The sequence below is a fragment of the Lichenostomus cassidix genome, chromosome 3, assembly GCF_008360975.1.
Source record: "Lichenostomus cassidix isolate B80296 chromosome 3, HeHo_3.0, whole genome shotgun sequence".
In the NCBI taxonomy this organism is placed as follows: Eukaryota; Metazoa; Chordata; class Aves; order Passeriformes; family Meliphagidae; genus Lichenostomus; species Lichenostomus cassidix.
In genome coordinates, this window is record NC_139483.1 from 19,693,989 (window position 1) to 19,712,645 (window position 18,657).

Consider the following 18,657-nt stretch of genomic DNA (forward strand, 5'->3'; position numbering starts at 1 on the left):
AAACATTGGAAATCATCGTGAAGAATGACACCATTCAGAGAGCATCCCGAGAGAAACCTCCAAGAGGTTTCTTCAAGAATTTTTGCAGAATGATCATTTCTTGCTCCCACATACCTTCTTTTTCCGGTAAGTTTTAACTGCAGACACCTGTATTAGTTGGGCCTTCATCTTAAGCTGAAAGAGATGTTCCATTTCTTCAGTACATTTCTGATGTGGACAGACTAGGAACATAAGACCAAATAATTTTTGTTTGAGTGAATTTTGAGTCAGGTGTTAGATGGTAGGAATACCTGTGCCCTGAGCCATTGCTCACTTGGTTCTCCACCTGGCCAGCTACAGCTGATGCAGAAGCACAGCTTTTTAAGAGATGGACAGTTAATTTGCTTTGTTCCTAGGGATATATTTTGTATAAGCTTTTAAAAATATAACAGATTTTTGTATCCACTACATAGTAAGTAGCTATCCATTGAAATTAATTCCATGTGTAAAATCCAACAGCAGGAGAAATATTTGTAAGTGTTTTTCTCCCTTGTCTCCTTATTGTGTGTCAAACAGTGCCAGGAGTTGGACATTCACAAAATAGTTAGGATGCCACTGAATGAAACATGTCAATTCAGGTTTGGCCCGAGTCATTCTGTACGCAGATGCAAACATATGCCACTGATTGCAAAAAATTTTAATTTATTTGCTGTTTGGATAAGGAAGCTGAAGCTGCCATTCACATGTTTTTGAACTGAGTGCACTGGGATGGGATAACCATCTGTCCTGTGAGTGAGATGCTCGGCTGTGTGTGCTTATTGATAGTAGCACAGGGTACTGGCTAGCAGTCTTGTCTAAGCAATTGCCAAAGGTTTAAGAGTACACAAATAAAAATGAGTTAAAGTGACCATTTTTAAGGGGCTTCTGAAGCTTTTAAAGGAAAAGTGTTTGTGAGTGCAATAGTCCTGCTTCAAGTTCCCTATTTCAAGCTAAGCTTACCAATTTAATTTTAATCCCTTTCAAACGCCTTGGCCATGCTTTGAAGATAGCAAACCGCCCCCTCAAGCTCTGAAGCTGAGCACTGGCCCTTTTTGTTTCCACAAGCCGAAAATAAAGTGTTCGCATGAGCTCATTTACAGAGAGTAGAGTTGGCAGCCTTATCAGGAGAGGAGAAAAGAGCTCTGAAGATGAAAAGCTATCGCTGTGACAGAAGTCTTTATTAGGTTGGGCAGTAATGGAACGTAGTGTACACGGGATAAAGTGATGGCTACCTAGAGCATTTAGGGAAAACCAGAAGAGTAATAATGTTTTATGTTGTCCTTAGACTGGCTTCTTTGGTGATCCCTCTGGCCTGGGGATGTTTGGAGTGAAAAAGGGGGCTATGTAAACAGAATACTGTCTGTACAATCTACAGCCTTTGTTGGTCACAAAAAAGAGTGACTCAGAAAAAGGAGCGTGAAGATGAGTCATAATGTAGTTTCATAATTACTCAGCATTCCCTGTTGTGGCAACTCTCTGCTATAGAGTTTGCTAGGAGACAGACTTTGATTGAAAATCCCTTTATCCAGTGTCACACATATGTCAAATCCCATTTAAAACAAATACTTTTGTTGTTGAAATTCGCATATTTCAGGACAATTCCTTATATAATACAGATATACAGGATCAGCTTTATTCTGATAATGAAGTTTAATTCCACTAATCTTCCCCCGTCATTGACAGCCTATATGGCTTTTTGTTGTTTTTTCTTCAGAAGTTTTTCCTGTTCATTTGTTAGATTTCCTTCATTAAAGATTGTGTCCTCTTGCTAACCTAGGATTAAAGCCATGGCAACATTTTGTAGGTAACAATATCTTCACAACCTAAACCCGTTAGAATTAGTGGTACCTTAGTTAAAAGAAAAAAAATGGGTAACTACTTGTTCCTGTGATTCTTATAAATTTCACAGCTGCTATGAAATTCAAATAGAGACCTGTATTGCTTTTATGGGTATCTCTGCCCCACCAGTAAAAGCTAAAAAGGCTTTACTTGAAGTTTTGAATTGGCTTCTTTAATGCCTTTAAACAATAGACCCGTTTCTTCATTTAATTAAAACAGTAAAAGTTGTGGCTCAGCCATACAGATTGACAGAGGACTGTAATTGATTCAGCTCATTTCTTTTTTTTTATCACAATTGACAATAAAACACAGTGCATTTTGCTGGAGAAGTAACTGAGTGAAAAACAATGAAAAAGAAAGATAAATGGCAGTAATACTTCTTACATTAATTAGGAGGGTATGTTGGAAATTATGCTGGAAAAAGTCTGAAGTTGGGCTTTTAGTGGCATGGGAGTTTCAGTGGCAGTTTTCTCCAAGTAAGGACTGCAGGCACTTGTTCCTGAAGAAAACTGTGTAAAGTTGCTGGATTCTAATAACAGATCTCTGTGCAGTGAAACATGGCACTGATCTCTTAAGTGTGTCCTCAGGTAAACTGTTTCATATAAAGAATAAAGTGTGATGGAAAACCTCTTGAAAGACAGACTTACCAATTTTTTCCTGGGCTGTGTCAAGTTCCCATATTTGAGTGGAGAAAAAAGCACCAGTATTTATTGGTCCTACAACCGAATTAAATTTTTTAAGAGTTTTCAACAGTTGTACGTCAAAACTGAAAGGGAGAGAGAACATGTCCACAATCCAACTGACTTTTTATATGAGGTTCTTGCACCTTTACAATAGTTTTGTTCCTTCACTGAGCTTACTTTGTTGCTAATCAGTATTTAGTCTGCTTCCTCACATTAATAATGTAAGTTGAAACTAGCACTAAATAACACCCTTTTTTTCCTTCATGGTATCTATTGATGAATGAAAAGGACATGAAGGAATTCTTTGTCTCGCCCTAGCTATTCTCTGTGGAGGAATTACTAGTCTAGCCATTGATCTTTGCCATTGGCAGGATTGACTGTGTTGCACTTGCATGTAATAAGATATGTTTTCTGTCCTCATTTCCAAACTGACATAGTTTTACGCTTCTTAAAATCAAGTAATATTCATTAACCAGTTTGGTATTGTACTTTTGTGAATGGCCATTCATTTCAGGGTGCATGACATGTGAGAAGCATCTAGAAAGTGTTTGAATATGGCCCAGTTCAGCAGCAACAGTCTGAAATGAGCAGGTAAATCCCTCTCACTGTGAGTTGCACTGGTTCATACAGCTGCCAGCACAGGCCAAATGTCTTTATTTAATGCCTCAGACCTCATGTGCATAATAGTTAACCTGTTGTTTGTTTGTTTGTTTTTTAATGTTGTGAAGTACATTCATGGTAGAAACTTTTATTTTCAATTCCCTTTTAAAGCTCAGCACATTGAGCCTCCCTTCCTTATGCATATGCTGCCAAAGGAGGATTGTCTCTAGATAAATTATGCCCTCTCTTTCTTAAACAAGATTAAAGAGCTTCTCCGGCTGTTAAGTATCCAGCACTTGAAATCCCAGTCTGTTTAGTTCGCTGTGGCAATTGCCAACTGTGTGGAGTTTTGATGAGGATTGTATGCCTTAGTGGTACAATATACAACATGGTTTGAGAAATGTAAAGTATAGAAAGCATTTTTTGATGTTTGGTACAAAGATGAAAATCCATTCCTCAGAGTAGAATCAACAGAATGGGACAAATAAAAAACAAGCACATAAAAAGCATTTTTATTCTGTCTTATTTAGTTATGTAACTACAAGAAGAATTTTCTCATCTTTTAATTAGATAGTTTTTAAAATTAAAAAGCCCATGCAGAGAATTTGAAACTTATTTTGATGCTGTTTTGTGGAAATGATTTTGAATAAAAAATGGACTACACTGTTTCAAGATGTAGGGAAGGTGCCAATCAAAATCACAGAATTCTGGCTCTGAATTTATTTGAGGTTTAGGAGTTTTTTGATGTGGAATTGGTAATCTTTGGTCTGTGGAAGTTATACTAAAATTTACTCTGAATGTAAAAAGAGAAGATGGTCAATATAAACATTGCAATGCATTCTCATTTTTTTCTTTTGTGTGCTCATAATCTTAATTGAAAGGTCCAGTTAAAATTCTGCTGGATTGATGGATTTAGAATATATGGCCAAGTTTCGTATCCATCTAGTGCTTTACTGCAAGTTAACCTAATTTCAAGCAGTATGCAAATACCATCACTGAGAGAACAATAGACAACAAAAATTCGGCACAAAGTAGAGACGTTTGCTACACTTCCACTCTTCATGGATAGTTTGAAAAGAAGATCACGGAGCAATCTGAAAGGAAAGGCACAGGCGGGAGAGAATAATAAAGAGGTATCAATCCACCACACCATCTCTGACACAATGGCATGACAAGTGGAAAATAACTTAACTCTGTAAAATAGGGAAAAGGCAGTAAAAAATGAATTGTGTTACAGTTTCTAAAACCTGCCTCAATTCAAGAAACAAATGCTCCTGAGCAAGGTGTACGATTTTCACATAAATCTCACATGTCAGCAAATGGGAAACTTCTAAAACCCTAAGAAACAGTATCAGAAAATATCAGATTTGTTAAGACCATTGAGAATACTGATTGAAGAGGATCCCATCTCCAGTCCCAAAGGCCTTCCTCATAGGACCCATCCTTAGTGCCATGAGTATTGATTTTCTCCAATAAATGATATTCTGAGAAAACATAGTGATATTTCCTGAAACTGATGCACAATTTTGCTGGATATAAGCATAATTATACATATTTTCTTTGATGGTCAGTTCCTTCTGTTTCTCCAGGTTTAACTAAGGCTTGAAGGAAGAACATTTTAATCAGTTCCCTTTGAAAATACAGGCAAGATCTTATTCCTGTTATGTCGCTTTATAGTAATGCAATAAACTGTGCATTCTTGTTCAGATTTCTTTGCACATTTTTGTACCATTCTTCTGGGTATATCTAGTCCAGATTAAAACTAGTAGAAAAGACTTGAACATCTGAAAATGGATCCAAATTTGACCTCAGGATCAAAATCCTTTCTGGATCAAATGAACACATTGCAGAAGGAGATTTTGAGGCAAAGAAAACGTTTGAGGTCAAGGAGGGGGAAAGAAAAAGGAATAAACAGGTTTGTTTGGCTTAAAGAACAGTCCTACATTTGTTTTTTTTAAAGAACAGTCCTGGGTACAATTTTGGATCTTGTGAGTGTAATGTGGAAATGCAGCAATTGACAGAATCTAAATGTGGAAAACTGAACCACATAGAGACTTTCTTTGCCAATAGCTCTCTAGACCTTCACTTCTTGTGTTTAGTTTTCTGTATTTATATTCAAGGATTACCTGTGTAAGGCAGGATAAAAGAGTGAGTAAGGAATTTTGATTCCTAGTTTTTATTAGTCATTAAGCAATGCAGTGTCATTGGTTTGAGTTACACCAGCTTGTACAAATCACACAGCATTTAGTGATCATTAGCTCAAGAGTTCTGCTGGACAAAGAGAAGTGTACTCATTGCAGGTCATTATGGATCTTGGCATCTCCTTTTCCTTTAAACCCTCTCTGTATTCCTGATCACTGAGTGACAATTATGACTTTTTTTTTTTCATTGGGAACTCAGAGAACCCAGGGAACTCATCTGTGCTCAGGAATAATTTGACTGCCCTTTGTACCCAGTTAAGAAGTTAGAACTTACATATGTGTGCATCTGTTTCTTTGGTCAGATCCAGAAGAGTAGATTAGTAATAAAAATAAATTCTATGTATTTTTCCTTCCGATACCATTTATGGTTTCATAATCTGGCTTTCAAAAGAGCGAAAGAAGACTTGAAACTAAATGGTGGTTATTCTGAGTGCATTTCTGGTATGCTTGGCAGTAGTATCAAGTAAATATTTTTCATGTAATCTTATTCCCACTTTGCATGAAAATTCTAAGTTGTCCAAATGCTTCTTGAACTCTGTCAGGCTGGTGCTGTGACCATTACCCTGGGGAGCCTGTTCAGTGCCCAGCCACCCTCTGGGGGAAGAGCCTTTGTGATGATGAGAAAAGGCTCAGTTGGATGTTGCAGTCAAAACCACAAACACAATTTTGAATCAAATGGTACAAATTGTACACACACTTCCTGGTCAAGTTGCTCAAAACCTGTCCTAGGAAGAGGATTTTATACATATTTGTTCCATTTGAGGGTGCTAGTTATAAATATCTTGAAATAATCTTCCATTTTTTTGTTTGTGGGTTTGTTTCATAACTTTGTCATCTTTTTACTCACTAAATTCTACTGTTGAGTCCTAATGTCTTTTCAATTGGATGTCGCATTCCATAGAAAGAAAGAATGAGTCCAATGTATGTGTATTAATGGGAGAAGAGAACTTTGGGAGATAAAGCAGAAAACTTTGAAAGGAACAGAGTATTTGGTAAAAAATACAGAGTCAGTGAGAGGAAGCTCTTGGCTTTTCTTGCCCTTAGAAGAAGCTCTTGAGAAATGTACAGACTTAGCAGAGCTATAATAGATTTGCAATGCATTGAGTGAGAAGATCTTGGTCTCCTGCGTGGTAAATATTCTTTCTATGGTCCCTAGAAAAACAAAATATGCATATGTTTAGCATTGCACATGGTGAATATTCCCATTGAGATTTGCATTCAGAAGGAGGGTAGACATGTATCAATTTAAAGAGACTGTGCTTGGCAGGAGTTATTGACTTAAAACTATTTTATTTTATTTTTTTAATTCTGCGTCTGTTAAAATTCTGTATAAAATAATTTATGAGGAAATTTTATGCTTTATTTCCTCTTTTAAATAATGCTCATGTAATTATGTCACCCAATTACTTGTATTAACATGCCCTTGTACACTGTACGGGTTTTCTTCATGGCACTTGCCATTACAATTTGTAGAAAAATATTCTCTTCAGAGAAGCATCTTTTATATAGAGGCATTTTTAACAGGGTGGAGTTGTTTCTTGTGTAAAAGAATAATCCTTGTGACAAAAATTGTTGACCTTTTTTCTCTTTCTTTTTGTTTTGTTTTGTTCATTTAGGCTGGCTGAAATTACATACATATTCATGTATTTTAATAAGAACAAAGCATTACTCTTGGATATTTTCCATAAATTTGTTCTCATAAACAATTTGATAGACATCTACTATAACTATAATGGGGGAAGTTTACAGTAAATCAGTCTGCCTGGTTTAGAAAACTAGAATTTATTAACCCATTTCCCAAAGGCCCAATGTTACCTATGAGATTAGAAGAAAATTGTGACTATTTCTGTTTTAGAGTAGGGGCACTTTATAATCAGACTATATGTCTAATTGTTTAAAAATTTATCATATTTTATTGAAGTGAAATATATTTACCTTGTGCAATTAATTGTTTGTAAGATTGTAGGCAGTCAGAAAGTCTGGGAATTGCTGGGCACATTTGCAGTTATGTTTTTCAGCTGGAATTTTCTGCCTAGGCTCTGATCCATTCCTGTTGCTAACCACGAAAGAATAGTCAATATGCTGGTTAACCAATATACTTCTGTATGGAAAGCTCCTAGCAGTACTATCAATGGAGTGGTATCACTAATAAACTTTCCATTAATTGCTCAAGGAATGCCTCGAGATGATAGTCAGAGGCCACAGGGAGGGTTACCTGTCACTCCAGTGTGTCAGGCAGAATGTCAGGTTGTGAGGCTGGCAGGGTATGTGACCCAATGTATAAATCACTCACACTCAGGGCATGAATGAAGTGTTAAGCATGTTTGGGAGAATACTTAAAATTCAAAATGAAGAGTTAGGTTTTTTTCACAGAACTTTGTCTGTACCTGTTAACTCCTTGTGTGTCATTTTTCTTTTCTAATGCTTCATGAAGATGAAACACAAATATATACAATTGTTACATGAATTGTAAAAAATCATTCTTGTGTTCTTTTTATACTTTAGCTGATATCACGAGATACTATCTTAATATTATATATATATAGAGTAATATCTCAATAACAAAATAGTATGCATTTTTTAATCTTGTGATGTTCCACCACATCTAATATAATTTTATGTACTTTAGACATCTACCCTATAATTCATTTGAAGGACTGGAGCTTTCTCTTGCAAAATTAAATAAATTAAAAAATTTATTCCCTATTTTGCTCCCCACTTAACCTTAGTATCAGAACTTGACCAATTAATTTTGGTGGTTTTCTGCTCAATTTCATTTTCTGATTCTCATGTATGTACAATTCTTTGACAGTAGTATTCACAGAAGAACAGGGTAAGTGTTAAATACAAACAAAGGAAAAGGCATTTTAAAAAGATTTGTTTGAATAAATTTATGTAAATACAGAAATACCTATTTAAAAATGTAAAGTCTTTGAGGTTTGACAGCATTCCTTCAACCTAATCTTCCACTGACACCTGTAATATTTTCAGTACTCTGGAAAATGTTGGGGCAAATGTTTGTAGACTCTGATATTTTGTATAAAACACATGTACTTGATTCTTGAGAAGAGTTCTGTGGATGGGATCATGGTCCTTCATTAAAGGCCATTTGTAAAATCCCTTCCTGGCAAGACCATTTGGAATGTTTTTACCTGCCTCCTTGAGAAACCATAATATATGCAGAGAACATATCTCCTTTTTTTGTTTCCATCTTTCAAAGCAATGCTACAATACTAATAGGAAACAATTCCACCACATTGACATTTAAAATAATTTTCTTTATTTTATTCTGCTCCGTTTCGATTTTATACCCCTCTATATTTTGAAGTTTGTTTTGTTGTTTAACAGTCATCACTTCAATGCACTGCCAATAATGAAACAAAAAAACTTTTTGTTCCATTTAAACTCTGAGATTTTCAGGCAGAAGCAACACTGAACAAGAAGATGCTATAATATGCTGTGTCAGTTCCTTCCAGTCTGAACGTGCTAACCTAGATCACTATTTTTTCCCTACCTAAATAGCAGACAAAGACTGTACTTTTAAAATAAGCAACTGCTCAGACAAATCTGAAAGGGAGTAGAAACCAGGAATTTCAGATTCCTGACAGTCATAAAACGTGCCCATCTGTACTATGTACCCATGTAAGCCACTGTTGAACTTTACCCTTGTAGCAGACAGAATTCTAAGAAACAGAAATTTGCAGTACATGGACAGGAAGTGCAAAGTACAGAAAAGCCCTGTCATTTGCTAAAGACACCTGAAACTAGTAATATAAGATCTTCTTTTATCCTGAGGTTAGAATTATCCTGTAGTTGTACTGCAAAATTACTCTGGGACTTCAAATGAAACCCTGCTGTGTGACTCCTACCCAGTCTTGAAAAACATTTGCAAACAGAATAACAATGCAGAAGACAAAACGCTCATATTTTGGCTGCAGAAAGCCAAAAAAAGTAAGAATATCTCACACAGTTTCCAAGTCAAACCCATATTTTCATTTAAAGTCAGTGCATAGGTTTAAAAGTATCCCCTTTTTTTGGCATCAGATTGGTGTATGTACTCATTAAATTACTGTAGATATTTTAAATTTCCATTTAGTAAACTTTCCTAAGGTTTCCATCACAGTCTTCTGTATAAGTCAAATTGATAATATGTACTGAAAAACTTACAAATCATGATAAGATGTAATTAATGCTCCTACAAATGTGTTAGCTGCAGACAGAAGCTGAGACATGGTGTAAACTCCTTGGGCTGCTCTCCCATTGTGCCCCCTGCTCTAGATTCTGTAGAGCAATGAAAGAGCATGCAGAAGACAGAGGGAAGAAGTTCGGAATTCTGCCATATCTTTTGAGGGAGCTTGAAGGATGAAGTCTGAAACTGATGCAGTTCCACAAATCACTATGTTTTTCTTTAAAAGAATAAAGAAAAAGCAGGGAAGAATTGCATAGCTTTCACCAAGAAAAGTTGAGCTCGTAATTACTCAGTACATAAATATGAGGAAGATTGCAGAGATAGAGTTGTTATGGGTGTACTTAGAGAAAAGACAATGTCAAAATAATATTTTCATGAATAAGCCTTGGAGAAATCAAAAATTCTGTGAGAAAACATATTTGCACTGTGGCGGTTAAGACTCAAGTGGTATTATAAAGCCACCATGAGTGCACTCTGGAAGGTAAATTCTGATTGTTTTACTCTTGTACAGTTCATCACAGAATGGCTGCTCCTTGAGGAAGATGAGAAAGATTTTCTCCCAAAGAGGAAAAAAAAAAGTCTAGTGACACAGAAAAGAAAAACCCCCAAACTTAGGGATCATATTCTTTAGGGTAGAAATTTTGATATTTCAGTGAATTTTACATGTTTTAAAGTTCTAGTATGATGAGCCATCCTTTAGTTTTCTCTGATTCTGTTCCAGCAAAAAATTCAGTTCCTGTAGGTAGAAATCCAAATTCTCAACAGGATATTTCTTTGTCCCAGTAGAACTGATATTATTTTGTATGACTGTTTCAACTCACATTGTTAAGAACTTTCCCATGACTTCTGGATCACAGATTAATTCCAGAATCCCACATCATCCAAGTCACTAACTGAAATATTGTGGAACTGCACATTATTGTACCTGAAAAGGGTATTGAGATCTTGCTCATGCTGCTGGTACTTCACAGTCCGATTATTGTAATGTATTTCATTTCAATCTTCCCTTCTCTCTCGAGAGTTGCCAGCAAATGGTCCAGAACTTCAGTTAGACTTCTTTTCTATTAGGGTTGTCACCAGCATAGCTCCTGAATTCTTTATAAGCTCTAGTGATACGATCTAGAATAAAAGCCTGCTTTTGACCTTCAGGCGTTGCCATGGCCTTGCTCAAACTTACTTTTTGACCTTTCTGTCTCCCCTTTTTGTGCCCTCTCCTTGGATCATCAGCCAAGCTGTCTTTCCCGGTCTGGGCTTGTCACCTTAAAGTAATGGTTACAAGTGTATTGATGCAGTAATGACTTTACAGCCCAGCAAGCTCCACTTCATTAAATTGGTTGTAATTTGAACTCTGAAACAAGATAGCATCTTCTGTAATTATATTTAAATAAATTAATGTTAGAACTGGGGTATTTAGTTAGTGATAGATTGCCTTTATTTATTCTTATACCTTGTCCCAGGACATTGTATGCATAATTAAAAAAATAAGGCATATACTCTCATATAGTATGGTTATGATATATAAGCACATTGACATGAAATTTAATGGTGCAATTAGCAACAGTATTTTCTGTGTTATTCATAGAAGCTGTTGCAGTATTTTACACTGCTTCTTAGTAATTAGTATATTAGTAATCCAGGTGATGGGGAGAGAAGTATTATGTAATGGTAACTGCTTCATTTCAGAAGCGCCATGGCTTTATATATATTCAGTCTTAGTTCTGCATTCCTTTTCCATTGCAGTTTACAAATGTGCACATTTTGCTGCAACATAGGCTCTTCCTCACTTTGGAAAAGGGAAAGAAAAGAAGTGGAAGCTTTATAGCCTGTATTTAATAATTTCATTCTCTTTTAAAATCAGCCTGAGTCTAGCATAATTCCACTGAAAATCTGGTAGTGTAACACTCAAAAAAGATCAAATTTAGGCACTAGTAACTGAGTATATGGAGAGTATCTCTTCCAAAAAAGAGACAGATCTTTTTTTCCTAAGTTCTCATGCGAAGTGTAGAAGATACTCTTTTGTAATATTTGAGAGCTAATCATGGGATAATGGGTGTTGCATGTTTAATGCAACAGTGTAGCTGTCATGTTTTTCTTTTCCTTTTTTTATTTTCTTCTTTCTTTCTGCACATTCACCTCTTCTTGAACAGAAATAAAAGGTTCAAGGCTTGTCAGCATCAGTTTATAGATAGCTGTTTAAAAATAATGAGGTATTGGGTATTGTAAGGCTCAGGGCTGTCTTGCCAGACTCATTTATTTCCATTCACCTTTTGTCAGAATTGCAGACAGAAGACATTCAATTAAAACTTGTCACCTGTTGCGTGTGACCTAATTTGTATTTGTGAGTGTCACAGATTAGGATACATATGGAGCCATTAAAAAATGTAAAACAACGATAGGATTCTTAAACATTTTATGCCACATTTTCTTCACATGAACATCTTTGTTTATGGACCATTCTTCAATGGAAATCACTTGGGCTAAGAAATAATAGAATTTATTTACACAAAGTCTCATTTACATGGGAAAACTAAGGGGATTTTATTCACGTTCTTTTGTGGTTTAATGCATAAATGACAGTGCACAAAATTTCAGCATGTAGATGATTAGTTCATGCAAAGTTAATGTTCCTTTCAAGAGAGGTTGAGTACGGAGCTGTGTAAGTAATGCATTTATCAGTTCTTTTGTCAAACTGAAAAAAACAAACCTCTGGACTTTAACCTAAGAGATGTTTTTTATCAGTTCCTCTGCAAAAATCCAGCCTTCTCATCCCTTTCTCCTGGGACAAAAATGAAATTTCAAAAATGTTGGTTACATTTGGTTTCCTAGAAACTTTGTTTACTATTAAACATAAGCAAAATCTGAAGTATAGGTTTAAAGCACTTGTTTTGCAAAAGCAGTATTTTTCTCTTTTGATTTTTCAACCTGGAACAATTCACTGAGAATTTTAATTAGCCTGATTATTTGAGGTTTTTTTATAATAAACTGATTTTCACAAATCATTGCAGAGGAACAAATAAATTAAACAACATACAGTCACAGATCAAGTTAGATATTAAAGTAATAAGCACTGTTTTGTTTTTCAGTCAGTTTTGTGGGTCAGTTCATTAATTAATTTTTTGATGGGCACCCTTTGAGGACAGCCATTTTTATCCCATGTTAACAAATACTTTTTGGTGAATGACCATAAAGTAAAATAAATAATAAATAATAAATAATAAATAATAATAAATGAATATAAAGTAGAAGGATGATTTTTGGACTTCCTATGCTACTCTAGATAATGTGTTTAATTGTGTAGATGGATATAGGAAGACAAAACACTAAAGCCTTCCCCTGCTAATTGTTCAGCCATAGATCAGAAAAACTTTAATGTGAGTCATAGCTTATATCTTCTTTGATGAATTAGGGCTCTGTTTTCAAAATAGTGCCTGCCTAGTAGACATACTTTACATTTCTAGCTGAATTTTTACCTTCATATAGGGTATAATCTACGTACTTTGTAAACAGATTTCAGAAGCTCTTTGGCATCCTTGTAATTCAGCACATAAAACAAGTATGCAGATCCAGAAAAAATGATAGCTCATATTTTCCTATTTCTTCAGCTGTGTTACTTTTCTGCATGTTTCTGCTGTATTGAGAGAGGTCTTTAATGTTTTAAGTATTTTTTCCACTGGAAATCCTTCAGACTGTAGGGTTAATGCACTGGATTCTAATCCCAAACTATAGAGATTGCTGAAGTGTCTAAGGAGTATCTAGATGACAGTGCATTCTTAACTCTAAATACATTTTGTCTGTGTTCATGGTGGAAAAAACAACTAGTTTTTCTGTTTTATGTAAATAAAAGCAAAACACAGTTTATAATATTCACTCAAGCTTACTCAGCAACCTTAGAAGTAATCACAGTATGTTCAAGGGAACTGGAACACTCTATGAAGATGGTGAAACAAAGGAGAATCACATTGGAACCTGCCATGAAAATTGTTATGTGCTTTCCGGTTTTGCTGTTAATCTTGGGGCTTTTTGCCTCTGCTACTGATGTTCCTCTAGAACCTGGCAAGATGCAGTTATGTGGGTATTCATTCTTGCCTGTCTCACTATTGAAGACAATGCTGGGAATCTTGCAGACATCTGTAGAAAATGGATTGTTAGCCAGTTACACATCTCAAAAAGTGAGATAGGAATATTTTTCATACGTACCAGATGCTGTGTTAGAGGTGGAGCTTGCCAGAGTGGCATTAATGTAGAAAACATCAGCTTGCCATCAGTCTGTTATGTAGGGGCAACAGGGAGGGAGCAGACTATGAAATTCCTGAAAGAAGTCAAAATTGCATGCTTGATTCTGATTTCAAGCTTGTTCTTTAGTACTGGAAAGCAGAGAAGGATTTTTGATTTATGCAGATATTAGTTCATATTGAAATGAGTTAGATTTTTTAAAAAATTTATTTATTTATTTATTTCCCCAAAATAAAAGGCTCTCAGGTTAAAGGTGGTGAACAATTTCTTGTAGGTAATCCTGGTGTTGGTAGGTCTTGATTTGAAGGATTGGGCTAATGCCTTCCAATTTAACTTGAGAATTTCTTGTGGGTGTAGAGCTCCACGGAAAGGACAGGAATGTTTGTGGGTCAAGTGAACAAATGAATACTGGAAGCTTGTAGACTAAGAAGGAGGGAATGGAGATAGATGATAAAGGTGTAAATAGTGGTGGATGATAAATAGAGTAAGTAATATACTTTTAAATATGGCTTGGATCTGTATGGAAAATGAGATGACATGATTAAATAGGATTTTCATAATGAGGGCCTGAATTGCAAAATCAGTAATATATTGGGGTATGGGCAATCTTTTTGGTTATGTTACATCCTCTCAGTGGGCCTGTCTGTCCTACATGAGGTCTTCAAGGCACTGTGAGAAAAGGACCACAGAATAGGAATAATGATTATGTAAGGAGCCAGTAGATAAACTTTTTTTGTAGAAGTTTGTATATTGACTACAAAAGCATTTTTTCTCTCAAGAGCAGCTGGAGAATTTCTTATGTTATATTGGTATGTGTAATTGCTTTCTCTTTAAAAAGTAGCTGTTGCATTGATTTGCACAGTTTCCACCTCTCTGTATACTGCAGTTCTACACTCCAACCCTCATCTTTTGAGATTTGTAAGTTGTGTCTAAATCTGTGACTACCCATCACTCCTGAACAAATGAGTTCATGAGTTGTGCTTGTCCTGAGATGTAAAGTGAATGCATTGCACTTGAAGGTTGAAAGTAAGTGCTCTCTTAACTGGTGGTAAGCCTGTTCTTCCTATTTTTACCCTGTGGTCATCCCTCCTTTTCCCATTAGGGCTCTTGCTTTTGTTTCTCTGTTGAAGCATTTTAAAATGGGCATTAGGTAGTGTGAAGAATCAACTCCTTTATCTGCAGTGGAGCTGTGTTCAGTGACATGAATGGATGTTTTGACCCTGAAAAACTGTAGTCATAATACATACCATGCAGTTCAGTGGGAGATGTTACGTGAGTTTGTATGGGTGGAGTGGGTATCTTTCTTTTCACTTCATGGTTGAGGACTGATAGGGTGAGTGAATGGAGATGGCTGAAGATTTTGTGAAACCAGAATGCACAGCAGAGCTGAAGCAGAGGTCTACTTGATTTCTCCAGATGTCACAATATCCTCCTTAATTATCTGAATACAGACTAGGTGGAATTCAGAGTTACATCTGTGATTGATTTGAAGCTCATCCTACCCCAAATGAGGACTTTTCTGGACAAAATTATTTTTGTTTCTTCCCTTTGTTATTCTAACAAAGGAGGCATCAGTTGCTGCTGTCTTGAGAGCAGATAAATATACTTCATGTAGTGAATTCTCTCATATAGGAGTTACGGGGATATGCATGTATATATTCTGGAACCTCTGGATTTCAGTTTGCTACCTGCCAAACTCCAAAGGTTTTATGGAATGTCAGATGGGTATAGCTTGTTAAGCAATGTCTTGCATTGTGATTACTTCTGTAAAGACCCTTGGGAAGTAAAATACTACTTAGGGTGTGTTAGATTATCAGAAATTGATTCCGAAGTATCTACTTTCTTGTAGTACTAGGAGCAAGGAAATCTTAGGAGCCAAAATGATGGTAAATTCTGTATCAGTTTTAATGGAAGGGTTATACAACTCTATTGATGTTACATTATCAAAAATGTTTTCTCATTAAAATTAGAATTAGCTCTATTATAGGCTTAGGTAATTTTAAAATGTGTAGTACAATTGCTACCCACTTACTTAGAAGGTTTTGTTAAAGAGAGCTTTACTTACAGATGTAGAGATGTATATTAGGTGAAGGCATGGATCTAAGTAAAATTTTACTGTTGTGACATCTTTCTGTATTTCCTTCCATTATGTGAGTGGCTTGAATGTGTATCTCATCTAATGCAAAGGAGGTAAAAAAAATTGTTCATCTTGGTAGATATATATTATTTTAATTTAAGCTTCAGTTCCATTACTTTTTGATTAAACATACTTCTGTCTGATGCTATCCATCTTTTATCACTATGAAATCTGTTCCCAAGCAGAAAGAAGGATGGCATCTGAATTATGCAGAAATCATTTTCTATCTATTTTTCTTCAAATGCTGGGCAGTCTTTTTCATAATCCCACCAATATTGCATATGGCTTGTTCTAATCCTCTGCCTGTTTCTGACTATTCAACTATCAAACCTTGGTCCTTTGCTGTTTGTTTTTATGGCAATATATTGTCCTGGATGTCATTTGCTTGAGGTGTAGCTTAAGCATCCAATTCAAGTGTGAAGAGCAGAAGAGTTATCATTAGTTCTGGAAAGATTTGTGCTATCAGTTTTTAAAGCGGTCTTGTAGTTCCTGCATTTCTAAGTAGAACTTAAAAATAAAACAAAAACAAAAATAGCCATGCTCTGTTGATTGAATCAGCATAAATTTTATCAAACAGCTTACACAACAGATCAGTCACAAGTTACATAGGGTAACTACCGTAAATAAGATTTTGTTCATAATTACACACTGACCTCCTGGGGTATGTGGTTCATTTGTGTTATTATTTAAATCACGTGATCCACAAAAATACAACTGCTGACATGCAATGAGAAATGTACTTCTTGGGTTTGATGGGCTGATATACACAGTCTTGTGCAGTAAACCAAGTGAAATTTCACTGTTAATTAGAGGTGATCATTACCTGCTTTCCTGGTAAGCAAAAACTATTGAGCACTGTTGTATACAACTCACTGAATTATAGTTGCAGATGTTGGTTGCATCATTAAGGCAAACATCTTCCCGTGTTAGTAACCCAGGAAATATAAGCAAAAAAGAAACAAAATTACCCCAACAATAGCTGGTTGGCCTTGGAGTTCTGGCTAGTTGGCAAAACAATTTTCCTTTACCAAAACCCAGTCAATCCTTTTTGGTTTTTGAGAGGGAAAGAGGACTGACAGATGTTTCCTGGTAACTTGTCTGTGCTACCTGTGCAGGTTTATGGGCAGCACATGAACTCTGTGCTGTTTCTTCTTGCTGTGCACATGAAGTGTAACTGATTTGGTGGTGGCTTCCCCTGCTGTCCAGAAGTCAGTTCTGGAGGTATTATGTGCAAGAGACAGATCAGAGGGATGGGAAGTAGAAGAGTAAGGCACAATAATAGCAATAGAAAATGTACATAGAGGAAGGAGAGCTAAAATTGACTATGCAAAGAAAAGTGAGAAAGTGAGTTCTATTTTATGACATTGCTCACAGGGGTCATTGATACTTAATGTTTCCTTGCATTCTTGTGTTGTTAAATCAGGGACAGATTTTGCACTTGGTATTACTTGTCCTGTTGCCCTGCATATGTGCCAAGTTTTTCAACATCCGTGTTATGTTACTACTTGGTTTTAGTCACATTCCTCCTGATTGTCTGGAAATCTGCCTGGGTGACTCAGAAAGAAATAAAAATATTTCCTTGTTTTGTAAGACCTACTGTCTTTGCACCCTTTCTCCTTGTTTCATTTTGTCAATGAGAGCAGCTATAGCTTGTTTCAGGAAGGTGAATTCCTATATATCCATACAAACCAGGCAGCAGAACGCTTTATTGAAGAAATGAACAGTATGGACATAGAATACAAATGTTAATTCAGCGTTGATGACATGTAAATGCACAGCCACACAATTCATTTCAAGTCCTCACAAACAATTTCAGTCTTTGGGCCACATAGATAGTCTTATTTTACTAGAGATACTTTCTATCCTTTTGGCCATGTTAATCCATCTTAATTAATTTGGTTTTGACTATCTGAACTGTATACACCACTCATTGTTTCTAAAGTTCTAATTATCTGTACTTCTCTACTCATAATGTTATGCTTCTATATCCATGGTGTTTATTAAAGCTTTGAAATTCTGCTTCTGGAAAAGATGACTTAAGATTAGGCTCTTTCAAATGGAAACTAAACTTGTTAGCTGTTTGTAATAATATGTAAAAATGAATGAATGGTTTTAAATGAACAGGAAATTATGTTGTATACTTAGTCTTGCATGTGTGAAACTCTAAACTGGTGCAAAAACTTGTGATGCTGATTTCCCATGCTTTCTGAAATTAATCTTTTGAAATAAACATGCTTTTAATATAAATATTGGAAGGCAGGAAATAGAAGATTGTTACCTGAAAGGCATGCTCATAATATATTTAATTGCATGTTTGCTTGTGTTTCCAAATGTAGGTGTGCGCCTAGACCGAGTACGTGGAGGTCGCCAGAAGTACAAGCGCAGAATAGATGCAGAGAACAGCCCATACCTGAACCCTCAGCTAGTTCAGCCAGCAAAAAAGCCATGTGAGTACACCACAGACACAGCATTTCTCTCTGAGTGCAAGGTATTGACTCCCAGCCCTGTTTGCTGAGCTCCTTCTGACTGGAGCAAGGGTTTGGTCAGAAAATATTGCCAGAAGACTGTATCAATCTAACTGTTAACAGGTTTTATTTTTAATACGCTCATCTTTCTCAAGTGGAGTTGAACAAGAGTGTTTTTACAGGTGGAAGTGTATAAAAGCATGGTTTATGCAGTGAAAATTTTACATTTACAGGTTATCTTTATTTTCAGTGGTACATAAAATGGTTCTTACTGTGATCATTAGCTCATTGA

At 35.8% G+C, this 18,657-nt stretch overlaps 1 protein-coding gene across 27 annotated transcripts in view; it reads left to right on the top strand.

The window, feature by feature from the left end:
* ESRRG (estrogen related receptor gamma) overlaps nt 1–18,657 on the top strand; it is a 389,265-nt gene that overhangs the window by 319,065 nt on the left and 51,543 nt on the right. For all 27 annotated transcript variants that reach the window (XM_085054812.1, XM_085054808.1, XM_085054800.1 and 24 more), the window contains one exon: nt 18,237–18,347. In XM_085054812.1, the coding sequence (XP_084910938.1) occupies nt 18,237–18,347 (111 nt within the window). The remainder of the gene's footprint in view (nt 1–18,236; nt 18,348–18,657) is intronic.